The sequence below is a fragment of the Dryobates pubescens genome, chromosome 13 (assembly GCF_014839835.1).
Source record: "Dryobates pubescens isolate bDryPub1 chromosome 13, bDryPub1.pri, whole genome shotgun sequence".
Lineage (NCBI taxonomy): Eukaryota > Metazoa > Chordata > Aves > Piciformes > Picidae > Dryobates > Dryobates pubescens.
The window spans coordinates 5927279-5945557 of NC_071624.1; the positions used below are offsets into that span (position 1 = coordinate 5927279).

Sequence of the window (18279 nt, forward strand, 5' to 3'; positions counted from 1 at the left end):
TCTACTCAGATCATGATGAACTTCAGAACAGTAGGTAGCTTGCAGAGGTTTAAGTTACTAATTTCACTTCTGTTTTTCCCCAAGGATGCATTCTACTGAAGTATACGAAACCTGAAGCTATTAAAGGAAAGCCAGATACTTAAAAGAGTTTATAGGTACAGGTAAAGAGGCTATTATAAAACACGATGGTTTATCATCACTGATGTGTTTAGTTACGGTCTCAAGAGCCAGATAAGACAAGCACATTCTTGAGTGTAACCTCCCTCCCTCCCTCTAAACCCCTCCCCCCTTTTAAGACTTTTTAAAATGCACTTTAAACCCCATAGTAAATACTGTTCAGCTACTGTACCAAACCAAACAAAACAGAGTACCTGACTTTCTCTTTGCTATTTTTAAAGTTTGCTTCTTCCTCTCTAGTAATAACAACTGTTACAGCGTTTATCAGTTTGATTGCAAAATGTGCATAAAAAGAAAGCTGAACTAAATATCTGGAGAATTATCCTGGCTTCTCTTTACTCTGGATTGAAATATTTCAAGCATGCAGTCACCCTTCTACCTGGCCTCATCTTCATTGTGAGCTGCTGCGTGTTACTGCTGTCACAGGAGCAACATGCACCTCTGATGAAAGACACTGGACAAAGATTTTATGTCTGACTGATTCAACTTGAAACAAAACGGTAAGAAAATTATATATTTGTGTATTTTTTTTATGCCATAAGGCACTGTATTCTAGCCAACAAAGAAGCTGAGAGAATATATGTGATAGCTTACCTAGGGACATGAGAACAGCAGATGGTAATTATACAGCTAACTTCAGAATTTACAAGTCACCCGGAGATGTTAGCCAGAGAGTCTTCCTCAACTCACTCCTTATATTGCACAGGACATTTGCTTTCTAGCTTTACTAGTAACAGAAACATATTTCTGGAAAACAGGTTTTTGCACTGAAGTCAATGAGCTGCTCAGGCATATTTAAGTCAAAGCTACCCTCCCCCTTGGTTTAGTTAGGGCTTTTGAGGGTTCTTATGCCTGCTCTTCCTTGATACCAAGAGCTACCCTTCCCAAGAACCACGATCAGGAAATGTAGCATTTTTAACTATACATCTGCCATAGATAAAAAATGAGCAACAAGTGTTTGGGAAAAAAACCCAAACATTTAAGCCAGGGTTATGTACATCAAAACTATTACACAAATCAATTGACCCTGTGCCAAAGCAAACACTGAAATATATAGCAAGAATTTAGAAAGATGAGTTTCTTTTCCTGAAAGTTTTAGGTTACCTATAGTCTACAACCTGTGAAGTACAGATAGTTCAATTAGAACACTTTTGGTAGTTTAAGCCAGATTACAAATTCAGAATTTTCAGTGTGATACAGAATTCTGTATCTATGTTTTATATATTTCATTGTTACAACAACTGAGACAGTTTTTGTCAAGCAAACTTCCTTTCAGGCTACAAAGAAGCTTTTCTATGCCTTTATTAGTAAAGCAAAATTAATCTTTGGTTTTAATTTTTGTTACTATTTTTTTCTAGCGAGCCTGTCTTGACCATTTATGTGCTCCCAGTCATCGGTCATCCCATTCTGGCAACTGCCCTGGTTCTGAATGTTTATTGTCATTTAGAGGCTTGGTATTCATATGTGTATTGTTCATCTTCCTGGATGAGAAAGATTTCATCTTATTCCCCATAAAAGCTGTGAGAAACCATATAAAGAGAGCAGAACAAATAATCTTTATCCATTACTATTTATTCTCTACAATAATTCATTAGAGGATAGAGTTCAATTATTTACACTCAGAAGTTATTATATAGGTAGGAGGCAACCAAGTGTAATACAAAGAATTGGTCTGACATCTCTGCACTGAAGGTCAAAAGAGGTCTCCTTCTTTAAGGAAATAAATTAACCAAAAAAACCCAACAAAACAACATGTAGTTTCCAGAATACAAACAGAAAACAGCACTAATAGTCAGAAAAGATTGCAGATGTCTGTTAATGTACTATGAAAAGAAATTATTCTGTGCAAAGGTTAGCATGAACTCTTAGATTTTCTTACAGAAATTTTTGTTGTTGTTAGTAAGTTGTAGATATGTGATATTTTGACCACAAAATATTCCCAGACTGAAAGGGCCTCAGTTGAGATTGACTGCTGAACATGATAAACAAAGAAAAAAAAACCAAACCACAAACCAAAAATTAAGAACCTCACAGTGGAAACATTCCAACACTGACAGACTCCAGTGATCAAAGACATTCTCCTGTAGTTACTGTAAAACAAAGACAATTCATCATTGCAGTGAGATTATTTCTCAGTCGTGGTTATCATGAGAATAAGCCCTTCTAGACCAAAAGGCACTTGCTTCTAAGGATGAGTTAAATCCAGATCAAACCAGGTCACAGTTGCTTTGAGGAGTTCCAACCTGCTGTCCCAGACAAGTAACCACAAAGAAGTTCTTACATCAATTGGTCACTGATTTTAGTTGCCTCCATCTTGAGACAACTCAAAGAACAGTTTGTTTCTAGTTCACCTCTTTCATCCTTATGCATAGCTGCCACATAATGATCTAGAAATGGGATTATTTCCTGAGACCACCTGTCCCTGTCACATTTTTTGAGATAAGTACTGACACATTTTTTCAACTGATTTTATAGCTGGACCCTTACGGCACTAAAGCTGAGGGCCTGTTTCTCAGGCAGCAGACCAGTGTTTCTGATTTGCTAGCTTCTCTTCTCACTGCAACAAGACAAGAACACAGTACATATTTAGAGGCGTTTTTATTTTGTTTTATTTTTAACCAGACTGAGTGGAGAAATGGAAGTGGGAGAGGGTAAGGCTTCCCTAGTCCCAAACCATCTAGCCCACTCCAGGCTTAAACCAATCAAGTCACTCAATCCTAAAGTTCTGTTCTTTAAAAATGACAGCTAACCCTCCCCACCCCACCCCTTAGTCATCCCCTATCCAAATAAAATGAAATCAGGAAAACACTATACACTGTTGAAGACACAGAACAGGGCAAACATTTGAAAAAGAAACAGTATTGTTGAAAAGCCTGGCACTATATGCCTGCATGACCAGTCTCACTGAGCGTGCTCAGGGGTGAAGTTTTAGCACCATTTTTTTGCTTTTTTTTTTTTTAAACATTTTAGAAATTTAATTCTAACATAGAACACTTGGACAGTAATGAGTGTAGCCCTATGTATCATACTGTTTGACAGCTGAAAGGTGAATGGTATGTCCAGAGCTGACCCCATCCTCCCTCATCACTACACGGCACCTGGGAGAGTAATTACAAACCACTCGAGTTTGTAACAAGATCAATTTATTCTCAGCAGCAGGAAATCATGAAACAATCCCTTAAATCTTCAATTGCTTTTCAACAACATCACAAGGAAGAAGTGGCAATTTCTAAGAATGACCCAGTACAGGAGGAAAGCTGGGTCAATATTGCACCATTATCCAGAATAGGACCCCCTCCTTCCCTTGCATCTCTCTCCTCCAGCAGGGGAACATTACACCAATGTGAAGCAAACCTGCACAATTCTGTTTGCTTCTCTAAGACCAGAAGGAGCAGCTGCATGCAGTTCTGAGCTTTCTACCAGCCCTAGTCCCTGCCATACCAGGAGAGAATTTCAGGCTTGAAACTTCAGCCAGTTTGAAAAGCCATCATTACCACACACAAGCAAGCTTTTAAGATATAGGCAACCAAACAGCCATTACTCTGCTATGCACTTGTATTTTCTTTCCTGATCATTGCTGACCCTCAGAAACTTGAAAAACAAGCCAACAATATTAAATTTTCAAGTCCACTGGCATTATGGAGAGAATCACAATTTAGAGTTTATGATATCCCTCAATGACACAGCAGAGTAACAACTGGGTAATATCTTCCTCTTAGAAGAGGGTATTTCTTGTAGTCATCAATGATGGGAGAAGAAACACAGAATGCACCTGAGTTTCACACAGTTTGGATAATACAAGTTTCCCCACTCATTGCCTTGATGTGGTAAAGACTAAACTATGCAAGATAACAACTTACCAGTGAAACTACATAGATCTCTTCCATAGGCCTGCCATAAACTGGCACCCTCACAGTTCTCAGATCCACAGTTACCCCAGAGAAAGTGGCTGTCCTATCAAAAGGAAGGTCCCCGAGACCCTTAGCTTAGGTTACACAATTTCAGTCACTAGTCTCACTTGCTTAACTACAGTCAGTGGCCTGCAAATCCCTCCCCACCCCTAATCCAATCAGGCTCCCTTACAAATGTTTGGACACAAAACTGAGTTGTAACAGAAGACTGTCCAAGGACACTGAGGTACCTTGTGCTTTGCATACACAGCACGTGTCATGTTGCTCTCATGGGAGTATCAGCATTCGATTTCATAGCAGGCTACATTACAAAGCACTGTCCAAAACCCCAGAAAACTGTAAACCAAGAGCATTTCTAGAAAATCCACCCTACAATGGGATCTGGTAGTTACAGCTTTCTAGGGTTCATTTAAAGAATGGATTCATGGGCAATATCATCCAAAAGTTTTTCACGTCTCTAGATGTTTTCTGTCCATGAGGTTGGGGTGCTATCCAGATGTTCAGCCCTCCCCAATAGCATAACGTCCGCCTGTGATGTGTGGGGACTGTAATCAGCTCTCAGTACACAACAGATACCAGAGGTTAAGAAAAATTAAAAAGAACCTAAAAAATGTTTTGTTGGACTCCGTTGCCCAGGCTGCCAGGGGAATGCTCCTACTTGATCTGGGGGGCTTCCATAACAAAAAAAACTCGAGTTCCTGGAGTGTTGGTAACACACAAGAACAGGTCAGTCCGAAGTGGCACTTTCACTCCTAGAGGTCTTCTGCACCTCACGACAGTTTGTAGGCATGGAGCCCCAATCCAACTGAACCCCCATTCTGAGGGAAGGCTGAGATAAGGCTTGGGCCCCTGAAGTTCTGTCATGCTCTCATCCTCCCACCCAGGTCAGCTGGAAGGCAGACTTGGCAACGGAAGCTAGCATCATAAAATGGTGCAGTAATAGAAGTAACTGGACCAGGAAGAGGAGGCATCTGCCCCAATGATGTCGTAGCCGTTGGCAGCAACGGGGGAGTGGGACTGGTCATGCAGCCGTGTGTCAGGAGTAATGATTGTAGAGGGGAGGGGCATGAAGAGTGCCATTCTGGAAACAATGCTGACGGGAAGCCATGTACTCTGCATAACTGATTGTCACCTTCTCACTGCGGTACCTATGGGAACAGCACGAGAGAAGAATAACATCAACAGCCGACGCAACGTGAAGGGACTTGACCTAAAAACAATCCCCTCAGATCACCTTGTAGCTTGCAGTCAGTAAAGACTGAGAGGAACCCACTACCTTCAAAAACTGCTTTGTTTAATATTGCCTCATGTAGTAGTTTGGATAACCCATCTAAGCTTGAATTACCTCCAGTGTCCTGTAAGTTGAGTCCTATTCAAGGCAAACATAATTATGGGGACTCTGAAGTACCACACAGGAAACAAATGATCAGTTTGTACTTATTTTATATTGGAAAACAAAAGCACTTGGAAACTGCTGGAAGAAGACTCCGTTTCAGAAACAAATTACCAGTATTTCACTATTATTTGAGTTAGCCACATTGTAGAATCAGAATTCCCAGAATATGAAGCCCCTTCTGAGAGGCCAGAGATTTCCAGGTGCTTCTGAAGCATGCTTCAAAGTTGCACTAAGCCCATGTTATATATCAGATTCAAATGAAAACCTTTATCCTGTTCTCTCCTGTTAAAAAACCCCAAAAAACACAACCCTTCATACCCACCTCATTTCTCCAGAGGTGAAGAACGACCTGATAAATTAGAGTTTCTATACAAAACCCAAATGTCCCAATTTTTAGTAACATAAAGGGAGTCGAAACCAAAGGACAGCTGAGAGTACAGAAAAGCAAGCAAATTCTGAAAACCAGCCAAATTTGAGTGTGGTTTGCTTTGAAGACAGCTGTCACCTCCAAATAGCTACACCATCCACAGATGAGCACACTGAGAAAAGGAAATCCATTGTAAAGATAAAGAAAAAAAAAAAATCAACCTTTTTAACTTTCAAAGGTTCTGCATCTTTTGATCCTTCCTGTGGCACTTCTTTTAGAAAATGCTAACTTCGATCCTGCATGGACCGAACATGCTGTACTTCATTCCTGTACATCATATGCATAACACTTGGCATTTATGATTTTGTCTTTCAGACCGCATCTCTCATCTGAAAGAGGCATGAAGACTTCACATCAAGCACAAATACTTTTAAATTACCCACAAGACACCATAAAGTAAAACTAAAAGATGACAACTATCTCAACTTACCTGGTGAGTTTAATCGTTTTCCTAAAATCATTCGTGATCGGAGCCTTAAAGCCACCTTTCCTGAGTAAGGAGTCTATGGTCTGGATCTGATCCCAGTCTATTGAAAAAATAAAAACAAGGGAAATTTTTCAATAGAAAAAAATGATGTTTCAAAAAGATAAGAGATACAGTAAAGGGCCTCTAAAAAAAGCAAACACCTACACAGGAAAGTTTGAGCTGTGGAAATACCCATGCTGAACTGGACACACATAATCTTGTGCATGCACGCTATCTGCACAGGCAAACCCCTTCTAACTCTTACTGGAACTGATTTCTACAACAGTAATTCCATTTTCTGTGTGACCTCTCATTTTGCAAAGGTCTGTGTTTTGCTTCTGTTGCCAAGACCCCAAACTGTTTTGTCATGTGCCACTCAAGTTTAGCTCCCTAAGCCTTAAAATAAGATACTACTTAGTTCTTTACATAGTCAAATTGGGATCAGCCTGAGGCTCTAGTGATAGCACAGTGAACTGCTATGTGAGAGATCAGAGTTAAAATTCCTACCTTAGTCTTTTGCCCCAGAGCCAGGAGGATGCAACCACTCCACTCTGCTAGGTGGAGGAAAGGAGGCAATATTTTGAGCAATTACCATGGTGACCGCTACTATATTTGAGTGGGAAGTATGCTCCAGAGGGGCCCTGTTTCCTGCCCTCATCTGGAGGATGCTACTTTAGAAAGAATGAGGAGGAAAGGGACTCTCCTGTTGGTGCTGTGCAGCCTGCAGTTATCCTAGTTGGTGGAAGAAACATAGAAGAGGAAAGATGCAACGCTGAATGAAGCTGGAAGACTCATACTTTGAGATCTTATATTTCTTATGTTCTAAACCATTTTTACACTAAAATACAACTGTGTACAGACGTGGGATGAGAGAAAGGCCAGATGAAAACTGTATTGAGTGTTGGTTATCCAGATTAAGCCTGATGGCTCCATGGCACTACTAGGAGGATACCATTGCAATCCAAATCCAAAGTCCATAGATATATGTTACCCAGCTCTGTGACACAATGTGTTGACATGTTTGGCTGCCATCTCAAACCCACCTTGTTCCTTAGCAACCTCAGGTAAATACGTGGCTGTGCGTTTGACACCTTTCTCATTGATGAACTCTATTCTGATCCCATGGATCCCAACCTATAGATGGAAATGAACAGCCAAGTAAGAGGTGTTTGCTACCACTAAGCCCTGATCGAACTGTCATTCCTACAACACTACATCTCTCTCTGGACAGTTTGGCTTTTGCCTGTATAAGGACATTGTCTTCCCCACTCTCTGTCCTTGCCAGGCAGGTCTCACAAGTAGCTCTCTTGGCAGCATAAAAGATCCCTGCCACCTTCCCCAGACAAGCCTAACCAGTCTCCCTGTCACTTCTCCTGAGGTAAGTCATCAAAAGTCTGACGGTTTCCCGTCTCTGATGCTGGGCAGGGAAGACAACAATTCTACACAAGAGTCATGCCTAAAATAGCCCAACCACAAAGTCTATTCAATCCTTCTTGAACTATGTACAAGGTCCTAAAGCTTACTAGTACTTTCAGTCTTAACTACTGTTCATTCCCAGTTTCTACTCCCAGCATCAAAATATATCCCAGGTTTTTACACACGTATTTACACCCATTTCCTATCAGGCCAAATCAATAAAACACCTTCATGTCTTTTCATTCTCATTCAGATCCCCTCCCAACCAAAAGCATATTGCTAGCCCATCCTCTTCTTCCCTTGTAGTTTTCCATCCCCACTTCTTCTATTCCCAATTCCTTCTACCCCCACACACCCTTGTAACGAAGGAGACACATCACTATGTACTAACCCGAACCCGAACGGAACGAGAGAGTGATGCAGAGTTCCAAATGCACCTGTTCTCACCTCCCAGTCCAGGTAGTCACTGGCATCCTCAAAGTTAGTGAGGAGGGAGACAGAGCAGAAGAGTTTGGGCAGCTCCTCGCGGGTCAGGGGGGGAAATCGGCTGTCCTTAAGTGCACTAAAGGAAAAAGAAGATGTGTTGCCTAAAATCAAGCACTAAATTAAAGTGTCAGGTGCTCAGTTACTCCCTTTTTGATTATACCTCAATTTAACACGTTTCTTCTGCAGCAGCAAAGAGAAGCAATTTGCCTCTCCTATTTTAACAAACTGTATTGCACAAACATTGTCTGAAGCTTCCTTATTCTGTCTTCTTACTGAAGTTACAGAAAAATTCTGTGCTATGGTTGAAGCTTAGCATACAAGATAGGATCAGCCTTAAAACCAAAATTCACCTGTTGCAGAAATGTTCCATTAAGTCCTGATAGATTACCTCACCCTAACTATCATGCATTTCTCAGATTTTATTATGAAGCATATTATATTGAACTATGTCAATCCAGCTTGTTAACTTTGAATCCTGATAGATCCTCAGTAAACTAAACTAATTTCAGATTTATTTACTTTTCAACACATTTACCTGGTTAATGTGTATTCCCTGAGTCCTGAGTGAAGATTCATGGCTGAAAAGGTCCCAATGCAGCCACGAAGCCGCTTGTCGCGCCCCGTCTTCCACGTCACAAAGAGTGGACTGAAAAGGCAAAAAGAGAAATGTTCTAGCCTCCAGAGATATTTGGTTGGTAAGGGGAGAATAATAAGGTGAAAAAGAGCACATGTGTGCCCTTGCATTCCCTCCTTCTGATAAACCCAAAGTTTTCTCACCTGCCATTTAGCAAGAATAAAACTCCACACCTCCCTAAATAAAAAAACCTGCCATCTCTCCCAACTTTTCCAGCATATTCCTTTCTCTCCACTAGTTCTCTGCAAGCCCTTCACTGACACCTTCCTGGCCAGACTGTGATGATCCATGCTCTAATGAGAGATATGGTTATTTGACCTCACTGACTACATCTGTGAGTAATGGACTCACTTAGTGCCATCTACTAGTTTACATGACAACACATATAAAAATTGATATAGGTGAATCAAATAAGATTACTTAGTTATAGTTCCACTGAACTGGAAAGATTCCTGAGCGTTCTACAAGTCATCTATCATTCATATTTGCAATGAAAGCTTTTTTTTTCCTGTTGTTTTATTTTGGTTTTGTTTTTAAAGGTATAAAAAGCAAGCCTAGTTTTTTTTTCCCCCCTGTTATTTTCATGAGGATCTGACTGCTGGGTCCATCCCTATTGTTCATACATTTTATGTTCACATCTTTTGCTCACATTTTCTTTATATTAAACAGATTCTCTCCTAGTGAACACATACTTAAATCACTGTATTGTTCCCACTCAAACATCACATGGATTTCCATTTTCCTGTCTACTATCATGAATTTACAGACATAACAGTAGATTATCAAATTCAGCAGGCTCATTTCAATCTGTTAAACTAGAAGCCATGACTAAACCTTAAAGAACAAGAAGTTCAGAACAAGAGTTATTGAGAGGAGGTCTATGAAGAGGCAGACAGGTACAGATGACTAAATGCAAAAAAGTTCACTTCTGTTGAAGTGAGTGAAACTGCAAACAGGCTGTAGAGAGAAACAGTAAAGAAAGGACAGAGGTGACTACAGCTCTGCAAGAATGTCCAAACATCTGGAAAAATTTTACCAGACAACTGATCTAATAGATGCTGATCTAATTATAAAAACAGGATGAATGACCTTACTTTTTCAGATTACTGAGTACTGAATACAAGACATGGTAACGTCAAACCCAAGCAGAAACGAGAAAGTCATCAGGGAGTCCACACAAATCTAGGGATTTCTATTGAAATTTAAAAGGGAAGTAACATGACAGAAAATGTGCAATGTTAAGAAAGCAATTTTCTGAGAGTAAACAAACATTGTCAGGAGATCTAAAACACGGAGACAGAATAACTGATTCTGCAATAGAGCTCAGACACTTACTTTCCTCAATCTCTTGCAGCTCTTGTAAGCAATGTATCTTTGCAGCAAACACTGCAAAAAATACTAAGAGAGTCTGTTCAAACAAAACCAGCACAGAGTGTGGATGATTTCTCAAATAGAAGAAACAGAGCTTCTTATACCTAAGTAGTTAGGACATTTTAAACTGCAGTGATAAAGCAGTGCCCAGTGATGTTCCTCAGAGCACAAATGGAATTAAAAAACTCTATCAGCATAATCCATCATTCAGTATCTAGTTACCAGCTGTGAGCAACAGCAGAAGTACTGCCCAAAATAGCAAATAGCCTTTAAGATACAACTGTGAAGTACTTTGCCCACAGAGGAAGCAGAAGCATTCTTCCACAATCATCATCTACCTTATGGTTGCTTGACCAAGACAGAGGATTTACTGTTCTAGTTTTCCAAAAAACACTAAATGGCACTTGCAGGATATCATTCTTCTACACTGTCATCCAACCACCATATGTTGAAATAAAAACCAGAAGCAGAGTGAAAGACAATACATTAGAAAGCTTCCCCCCAAAAGATGCTACATTTACAAAAGGAGATTTCTGAGAAATGTTACTGTCACAAGCTCAGTGGAAATTTAGCTTTATTTAATTAACACTTTGAAACCGCTGCTTAGCCCATGTTACACTCACCCCAAATATAACAGGGCAGGGAGAAAATTGAAAGCATTACTGACAGAATACAAATCTAAGTAAATTCCTTCCCTGGTTCAAACTACAGGTTCAAATTTCCAATTCACCTCTTTCCCCTTCCAAAGGAAAGGAGAAAAAAAAAAACACCATAAAACCACGTTTCCAGTGAGCTGTGACACAGCTTTCTGCATCTATAATAGAAGAGATATTACCAGAAAGGACAGGATAATTGCATCCAGAAGGCTGTCATATTTTAAAATATCTGAAAGCACACTTAAAACAGTTTTTCACTGTGGTCTTAACAACTGAGGCGTGAAAAGAAGATACATGGTTTTGTACAAGTCTATAAAATTTCACTAGATAATAAAGTTTTTCACTGTAGAAAAGATGTTGTTTCTGCAGCTAAGGAATAACTGCACTTAACAAACTGCAGGTGCATCTGACAATAAGTCAATTGTTCTATAGCCCCTTCTTGAAAAGTGTCCTTCCCAGAGGTACTGAGAAAAGTCACAGCAATCCTTTGCCCATGATCACCCCAAGAACATTTGCCGGTTCTCCACAGTCAAGTCCTCAACAGATTATGGCAACCATTTCTCCTCCCCCAAGAACTTCCTGCCTAGGTGTGCTCAATGAGTGTTTGCTAGGCTTGAGAGGGAATTTCACCAACTAAAAGCTAGCTTCTCCAATTGCAAGTACAAAGGGAATTTTAAAGTTGCGAGATGCTGTTTGGTCAAATGAGAATTTAGCTTATACTGGGAAAAATCCCCTCTTACAGTACAGATTTTACAATGCAGGTATCTTATTTGTCTTGTGTGGCAATCAGAAACTTGCATGGTGTACTTTTAGTACCAGTTTGTAATACTTACTATAAAACAAACAAACTGAACTACAAAATTGGAAGAAGTAACAATAAGCTATTTGTATGCCCTGCAGATTCAAAACTATACTGTTTTCAGTAACTTGAAGACCCAAGGGTCTATTTTCTTCATTTACCAAGTTAATTCAGCCATAACCATGAGTGCTGCAACGCCACTTACTCTACATTGATTCATAAATGTTGCTGCCAACATGTATGTAAGGTTCTCTTACTTCATATGCATCTACCAGTTGCAGAATTCCTATCAAGATGGTTGTCCACATGCATATCCTCCCCTAAACCACTAACTGGTGGTTTTTAAGTCATAACCCTGGAACTTTTATGTTGTTGCCCAGTTTTTGCAGAACCCTGACCTGCAGGACTACTCCTATCTTTACATTAGGGTTCAGCACCAACTTAAAAGAGCTGTAATCTGAGAAATAGGCTGGGGCAAACCTATGCATCTTTCTATTCCTTCCATCAAAAGTCTTTTTCCTATCTGTCCAGAGAGACTTTGGGTAGAGAGACCTTTGTTTTGTTCAAAGATCTCTTAGTTTAAGTAAGTAAGTTATAAAGGCAAACAATACAAATGATTTAGGTATTATTTCTCTGCCTACTCTTATATCTGAGAACATTTGCCTGGAAGTTCATCACATTACTATTTCAAGTGTGACAGATCATCCCTGTGCACTGCTCTACAGGACAGCAAACCCATGCTTTTCCCTGGGCTACATGGAATTATTTGCTAGAAGCAACAGCATAAATGCTGAAGCACAAGAAATTCAGGCAGACATTTGCCTGGAGGGGAAGAAAAGAGAAAACCTGTTATTGTTTTGGAGTGCTGATCTAATAAAACTTAAATTATCAGCACAGAAATGTCCAATGAATGACTTTTAACTTTTCAAATCTGGACATAAAGTTCAAACAGCTGAGATTCCTGAATGTTCTTTTTGAAACTAGTCACAGAAACAGTGAGAAAATCCAGTTAGAAATCTCCTTTAACAGCAAAATAATGAATCTGTATTAAATAATCTCTTGTATTGACTTAAGAGCAGAACAACAAAAACAACCTTCCATCTTTGCATTCAAATGATGAAATAATAGGCAGACTAATGGACCATTTCCTAAAAGGAGCCTACTTAGCTCAGCTATAAAAGCAACAAGAGAAATAGTTCAGTTTGGGGAGTCCCTGGAACTATTCTATATTCTAATCCAGAGCATTTCTCCATTCACTTGTATTTACAATATTAAACAGCTTAGCCTGCAGCAGCATTCAGAACATGTACCCATAATCCTGCTCAGATAATAACTGCATGGAAACACAACCTACATCTACACTGACAGCCAATAAGGTGGAGACATCCAATACATGTAAAAAGTCCTTGACCTGTTTAAGCAATTGTTCCTTTACATCAATTTAAAATTCATTAACTTAAATTAAGGAAATCAACAACTTTTTATTTTATCTGTTGTTCTGGAGGTGGTCCGTGAAGGAGTGTCAGAAGGTGTATCTATCATTGATCTTTGCCCTATAATTCTTCCACCAAACATTTTAACAGCATTAACATTTCCACACCTACACATTCAACCTTCAGATAAACATTAGCTAAATCCCCCAAAGCAACGTACTATCACAAATCCTTCTTCTCACTTATTCTCATACACACATCCTTTCTTCTTAACCTTGGTATCGTCCTTGGAAGTTAACTCCATTTCTCCCCACATCGCCCCAACGAGCACTAGCTCCACAACATAGTTTTTCAGTTTGACAGCTGGCAAATTTTTGGTTCCCTTCCTTGCTAAACCCATTAACTTGGACAGCTGAACACCCTCATGAGTGTCCTTGTCCACTTCTCACCAGCCCCAGCACTTGTTTCAACTTCTTCATTCCCTTCCCCATTGCTCTGCAGAAGGAAATCTGTCCCCCTGTCCCCTCACCAAGTTAATGCCTGACATAAGAAGGATGCTCTTCAAATTGATGACATTATTTTACTGTTTTCTGAAAACTCAATGTCAGTTTCACTCATTCTTAGTACAGATGTATGGGAGGCACAGTGCAGTTAATTTCTTTTTGCAGAGGAATTCATCCACAAAGAAGGGAGCAAACTTTAACAGAATATTATCATGAGGTGGTTTGCACTCCTAAATAAAGTATGTAGTGTCTCACGTAACACATCAAACTATGAGCTACAGATGCACCACACTTCTTATTTTGCCTAGCTCTCTTTGTGTAGAGCTAAGCATGTTCTCCATTGAAGGCCACTCTTCAAAGCTCTATTCATCTCCACCAACAAACACAACAGAATATTTTTACTCTTTTGTGCATTTTTTGTGTGCGTTTTGTTTCTGGTTGACAAAGCAAGTAGCAAAATGCCCCTCTTCCTCCCTGCATACCAGTTCTCCCAGTCTGCAGAGGAAACTCTTCACCCCTCCCCAACCAAACCCCACCTCTGGGTGCTGGTTTATTAGCCTTCCTCCCACACATGGATTTACTCACTAGGGGTCATTGGTAAATCGAGGAAGTCGTGGCTGAGGGAAACCGTAGAGATGACAGTAGAGTACATCAAAGCAGTAGCAGCACATCTCTGCTGTCACCACCAGGTTCTTGGTGCTGTTGGCAGTTCCATTGGGCCGAGTAAGTGGGCTCAGAGCTCCTGAAGTGGGATTCATTCGAGTAATTGGGGAATTTCCTGGGCCCAAAGTCAAGTCAGATACGTTCTCCCTTCCGTTATTCCCATCTGTATGCTGGTGGTTCTGAAGAGGACCTGAACTGGAGCCTGGTGCAGTTGTGGTCTGATTCCCATGACTGTGCGTTCCACTCCCAGACAATTTGGGCTTCTTTACCCCGCAACAGCCAGCTGCCAGCTTGGGCTCAAGTGGAGGAACACAGCGTCTTTTTCCCATCCTGCTTCAAAACCTTGCTGCCTGGAGCACTGCAGAACCCTGGCAAGGAGGAAGGGGGGGAAACAATACACAAAAGTTACAGGTGAAAACCTACCAACTGCTTCCTTATTTCTGCTAAGCTGTCGGAGAGGTTTGCCTCTGCAGCAGAAAGAGGAACAAAACCCTCACAACTTGCAGCAAAACACAGAGTGAAGCCAGTTCAGCAAGGAGAATGAGTGTTTTACACACAAATGTGAGCAGTGTGTACGCAACATACCCAAGATCACACTTAAAGTTATTGGTGAGGTGCACTGAACACTAACAGGCAGCTCATCGCAGAAAAATGCCATGAATGAACCTGTGGGAGAATAGGAGGAAAAAGACAAAAATACTTTGGACTACAGATAAACCCTGTCAGTGGCTTTTCCAGATCACTTGTTCCCTCATGGTTAATGCCTGCAGCAATGGCAAACAAGCTGTTGAAAAACCACAGATGCATTTTCCTTCCCCATTCTCTACAGAAGAGTGACAATAGCTCCAAATGACACCTTCAGGGTTGGACTCCCAGGGGTGCTGCCCTTGATTTAGCGCTAGCCTAAGCAAGACGCAAAAAGAAGTGACAAGCACTGAACTTCCATTTTCTGAAGAGCAGACTATTCTCCATTCCCCATGAACTAGAGCATGCCTTTACTTTCTAGGATTAAGTAAATCAACAGTGCTCACACGTAACTGTGCAGGGTGTACGGTCAGGATATTGAAGACAGGAAGAGCTAAAGACAACGCACAGTCAGAACAGAGGAAAGCAGCAATGGCAGGAACCAGATACAGTATTTAAAAAACAAACAGACACACCAGAAGAGTGTTCTGCTTGCAAAGAGAATGCTAGCAGTTGCATCACAAGAAGGGGTTGAACAAAAACAGGGAGGAGAGTCTATGCAGACAAAAATGAACAAGGATGACAGGTAAAGACCCCACTTCAATGGTAGGAACATGAGTAAGTGCAGTACCATCATTACCACGAGATCTAAACACACAGAGGGAAAAACATTTCCTCATCTGTCAGGGCTAAAAGCACAGACACAAAAGTCACAGAGAACACCATGAAGAAGTGGAAGTCACACTCAGTGCTTCTGAGTACCAGGCTAATTCCTTAACCACCAAAGCACCCCTTTAGCTCTTCCAAGTATTTAGCTGAAGGCAGAAGTGACTGTACACACAGAGAAACGGGGGGAGAAATATGCACTGAAACGAACGGTACAACAATCCCCTTTCTTCTCTGCACCTGCAAACACTGTGAACTTTATGCATGAAGTTCAGCCGCCATTGTTACAAGTCCTACAATCCTGATCTGAATCAGAACGGTTATGAAATGTGTGGATTGATGTGTCTCAACACAAAACACACGCTCGCAGTGCTTAGTCTGCATAGGAATTCTCACCTCAAGGTCTCAGAACTAGTTTTAGTTCCTGCATAAGAAACAAATTTACAAGACCTCATGAAAACTATGTTTTTCTTTTGACCTCTACCTTTATAACAATTTTTTAGATGTAGAAAAAAAATATGTAACTTTGACAAAGGGAACATATCGTTTTTTCCCAAGTGCTTATTAAACTTATCTTCTGCGGTTTGGTGAAGCTGCTGGGACAGATGACCCCTTTCCACTGATCACTGAAGCTAGCCTCAACTCTTCATTTTAACTTGCAGCTGTGGCAGGGGGCAGAAAAGAGGTCTCCTCCACCGAACCACCTCTGCAGCAGGCAGAAGGGGCCTAACAAAGGCAGCTGCACCGATCCCTGCCCCGTTCAGCGAAGGGCACCGTTTCCTCGCCGGGGGAGGCCTTCCCCGGCCCCTTGCCTGTGAGCTCCTCCTGCCCAAGGGAGCAACTTCTGCAGGAACAACGCAGCAAACCCCAACCCGCCGAGCTGCTGACTCTGCGAAGGGCCCCTCCCCGCTTAGTGACTAGACCCGGAGCGCCCGACGGAACCCCGCACAACGTCCCGGTGCCGGCACACCTCGGGAGCACCCTGCTGCTCTCCCCGACGGAGAACGGGGGGTACTACCCGCGGTCACAGATCGCCGGCGGGCTCCGGGTGCTCCCCATCCGGAACGCCCGCTCCGCGGCACAACGGAAAAGCCACCTCCCGGCGCCAGGGCAGTCCCGCATCCCTGACCCCAGAGCGCTGGGGCTGCCCGGGCCTCGCCGCCCCTAACCCCGGTCCCACCGCGGCGTGAAACGAGCCCCGCGCGCTCGGACACAAACTTTCCAGCGGCATTTCCAGGGTTTTTGACAGCACCGCGCCGGGAGACGCGGCACCAAGGAGACCCCGCGGTCCGGCTCTCCGGGGGAGGGCAGCCCGCCCCCTCCTGGCGGGGCAGGACCACCGCCGCAGGGGGCGCCAGGGGTCGGGAGTGTCCCCACCTTCCCCCTTCGCTGCCACCGGGGCTGGAGGCACGCCGGCACCTCCCACCACCATCCCCATCCCGTCTCGCCCACCTCCTGCACCCGTCCCGGGCCGGACGCGGCTTCCCCTCCGCCTCAGCCCAGCCACCGCCGCTGCTGCCCCGCCGCCGCCGCCGTCTCCTTCTCCCGCCTCATGGAGCCATGGGCCTGAGTGAGGCTCCCCAGAGAAGCAGGCCCGGCGGGCGGGGAGAAGGGAGCACGGCCCGCCGCAGACGGGCCGGGAGCCGGGCTTCCCGGAGCCGCCGGGCAGCGAGGGGAGCTGGAGGACTACAGCGAGGCCGACGGAAGGTCCTCCGCTATCCCGGCAGCCTCCTCCCTGCTCGTGAGGTAATTAGGGAAAAATGTACAGAGTCCGCCAGCCTCCCGTCGGCCCCGCGGTGCCAGCGCAACCATAGAGACGGGAGGGCACACTCTCCCTTATAGCAACCATAGATGCCGGGGACTTCCGCTCCCCGTCGGACGACGCGCGGGGCGGGGTTCCCTCCTCGTCATGTGACGGCCACACGTGCGAGGACAAACAGCATCGGGGGCGGGAGGGGCCAGTGGCGCGCGCGGGGCTCACCCGCCCCCGGCTGCGCGCAGACCCGGGGCGCGGTGGGAGACACCCTCACGTGTGTGGGGGTACCGCTCTCCCATTGGCCAGCGGCCGCTATGACACCATCCAGGGGAGGGGCGCGCGGACGGAAACATCCATTCCGTGTCTCGGGGCAGGGAGACCCTTCCCGGGGGGAGCTTCTGTCCTCGCTTCGAGGGCCTTGGTCCGTCTCGCCGCGCGGGGGCGCTCCCTGGGCGGGAGGCTCGGTCCCGCCGCCACTTCAGGACGGAGGAAAACTGAAGCGGGCGGGGCGGGCGCTGGCCTCTTCCGCACGGCCCGGTATGTCTCGGGGTTGCCCAGCGTCGGTAGGAGCTTCCCGCTGAGGCGAGAGGCCCGGCGACCTGTTCGACCGAGTGCTCCACGGGAACGTACCTACCGATGCGACTCCTCCAGCGGGTGCCTTCGGCCGGCCTGAGAGGACGGACGGCAACAAGGGCAGACCTAAAGTAATGGGTGGTGGAGGCAGGCTGGCAGCCGCTTTTGTGCCTGTGGTTTTTGCTTGCAAAGAGGGTGATAAAAAAATCCCTGATTGCTGAGCAGGTTTTATTTAAAGTGAGGTGGATAATAGGTTTCTGGC

General features: G+C 43.6%; 1 protein-coding gene across 2 annotated transcripts; it reads right to left on the bottom strand.

The window, feature by feature from the left end:
• Positions 1-1742: 1742 nt before the first annotated feature.
• On the bottom strand, positions 1743-17514 carry AMMECR1L (AMMECR1 like). Of its 2 annotated transcripts, none has more exons than XM_054166331.1 (7): positions 17141-17510; positions 14261-14706; positions 8815-8925; positions 8241-8355; positions 7421-7511; positions 6342-6438; positions 1743-5236 (listed from the first exon to the last, which is right to left on the bottom strand). In XM_054166331.1, the coding sequence occupies exons 2-7, from the start codon at positions 14665-14667 to the stop codon at positions 5125-5127; spliced, it is 933 nt and encodes a 310-aa protein (XP_054022306.1). In that variant the 5' UTR covers positions 14668-14706; positions 17141-17510; the 3' UTR covers positions 1743-5124. The 2 variants fall into 2 exon arrangements, with proteins under 2 accessions (XP_054022306.1, XP_054022307.1); XM_054166332.1 differs by lacking the exon at positions 1743-5236 and adding an exon at positions 5794-6240 and having other exon boundaries at positions 17141-17514.
• Between the last annotated feature and the right edge of the window lie 765 nt (positions 17515-18279).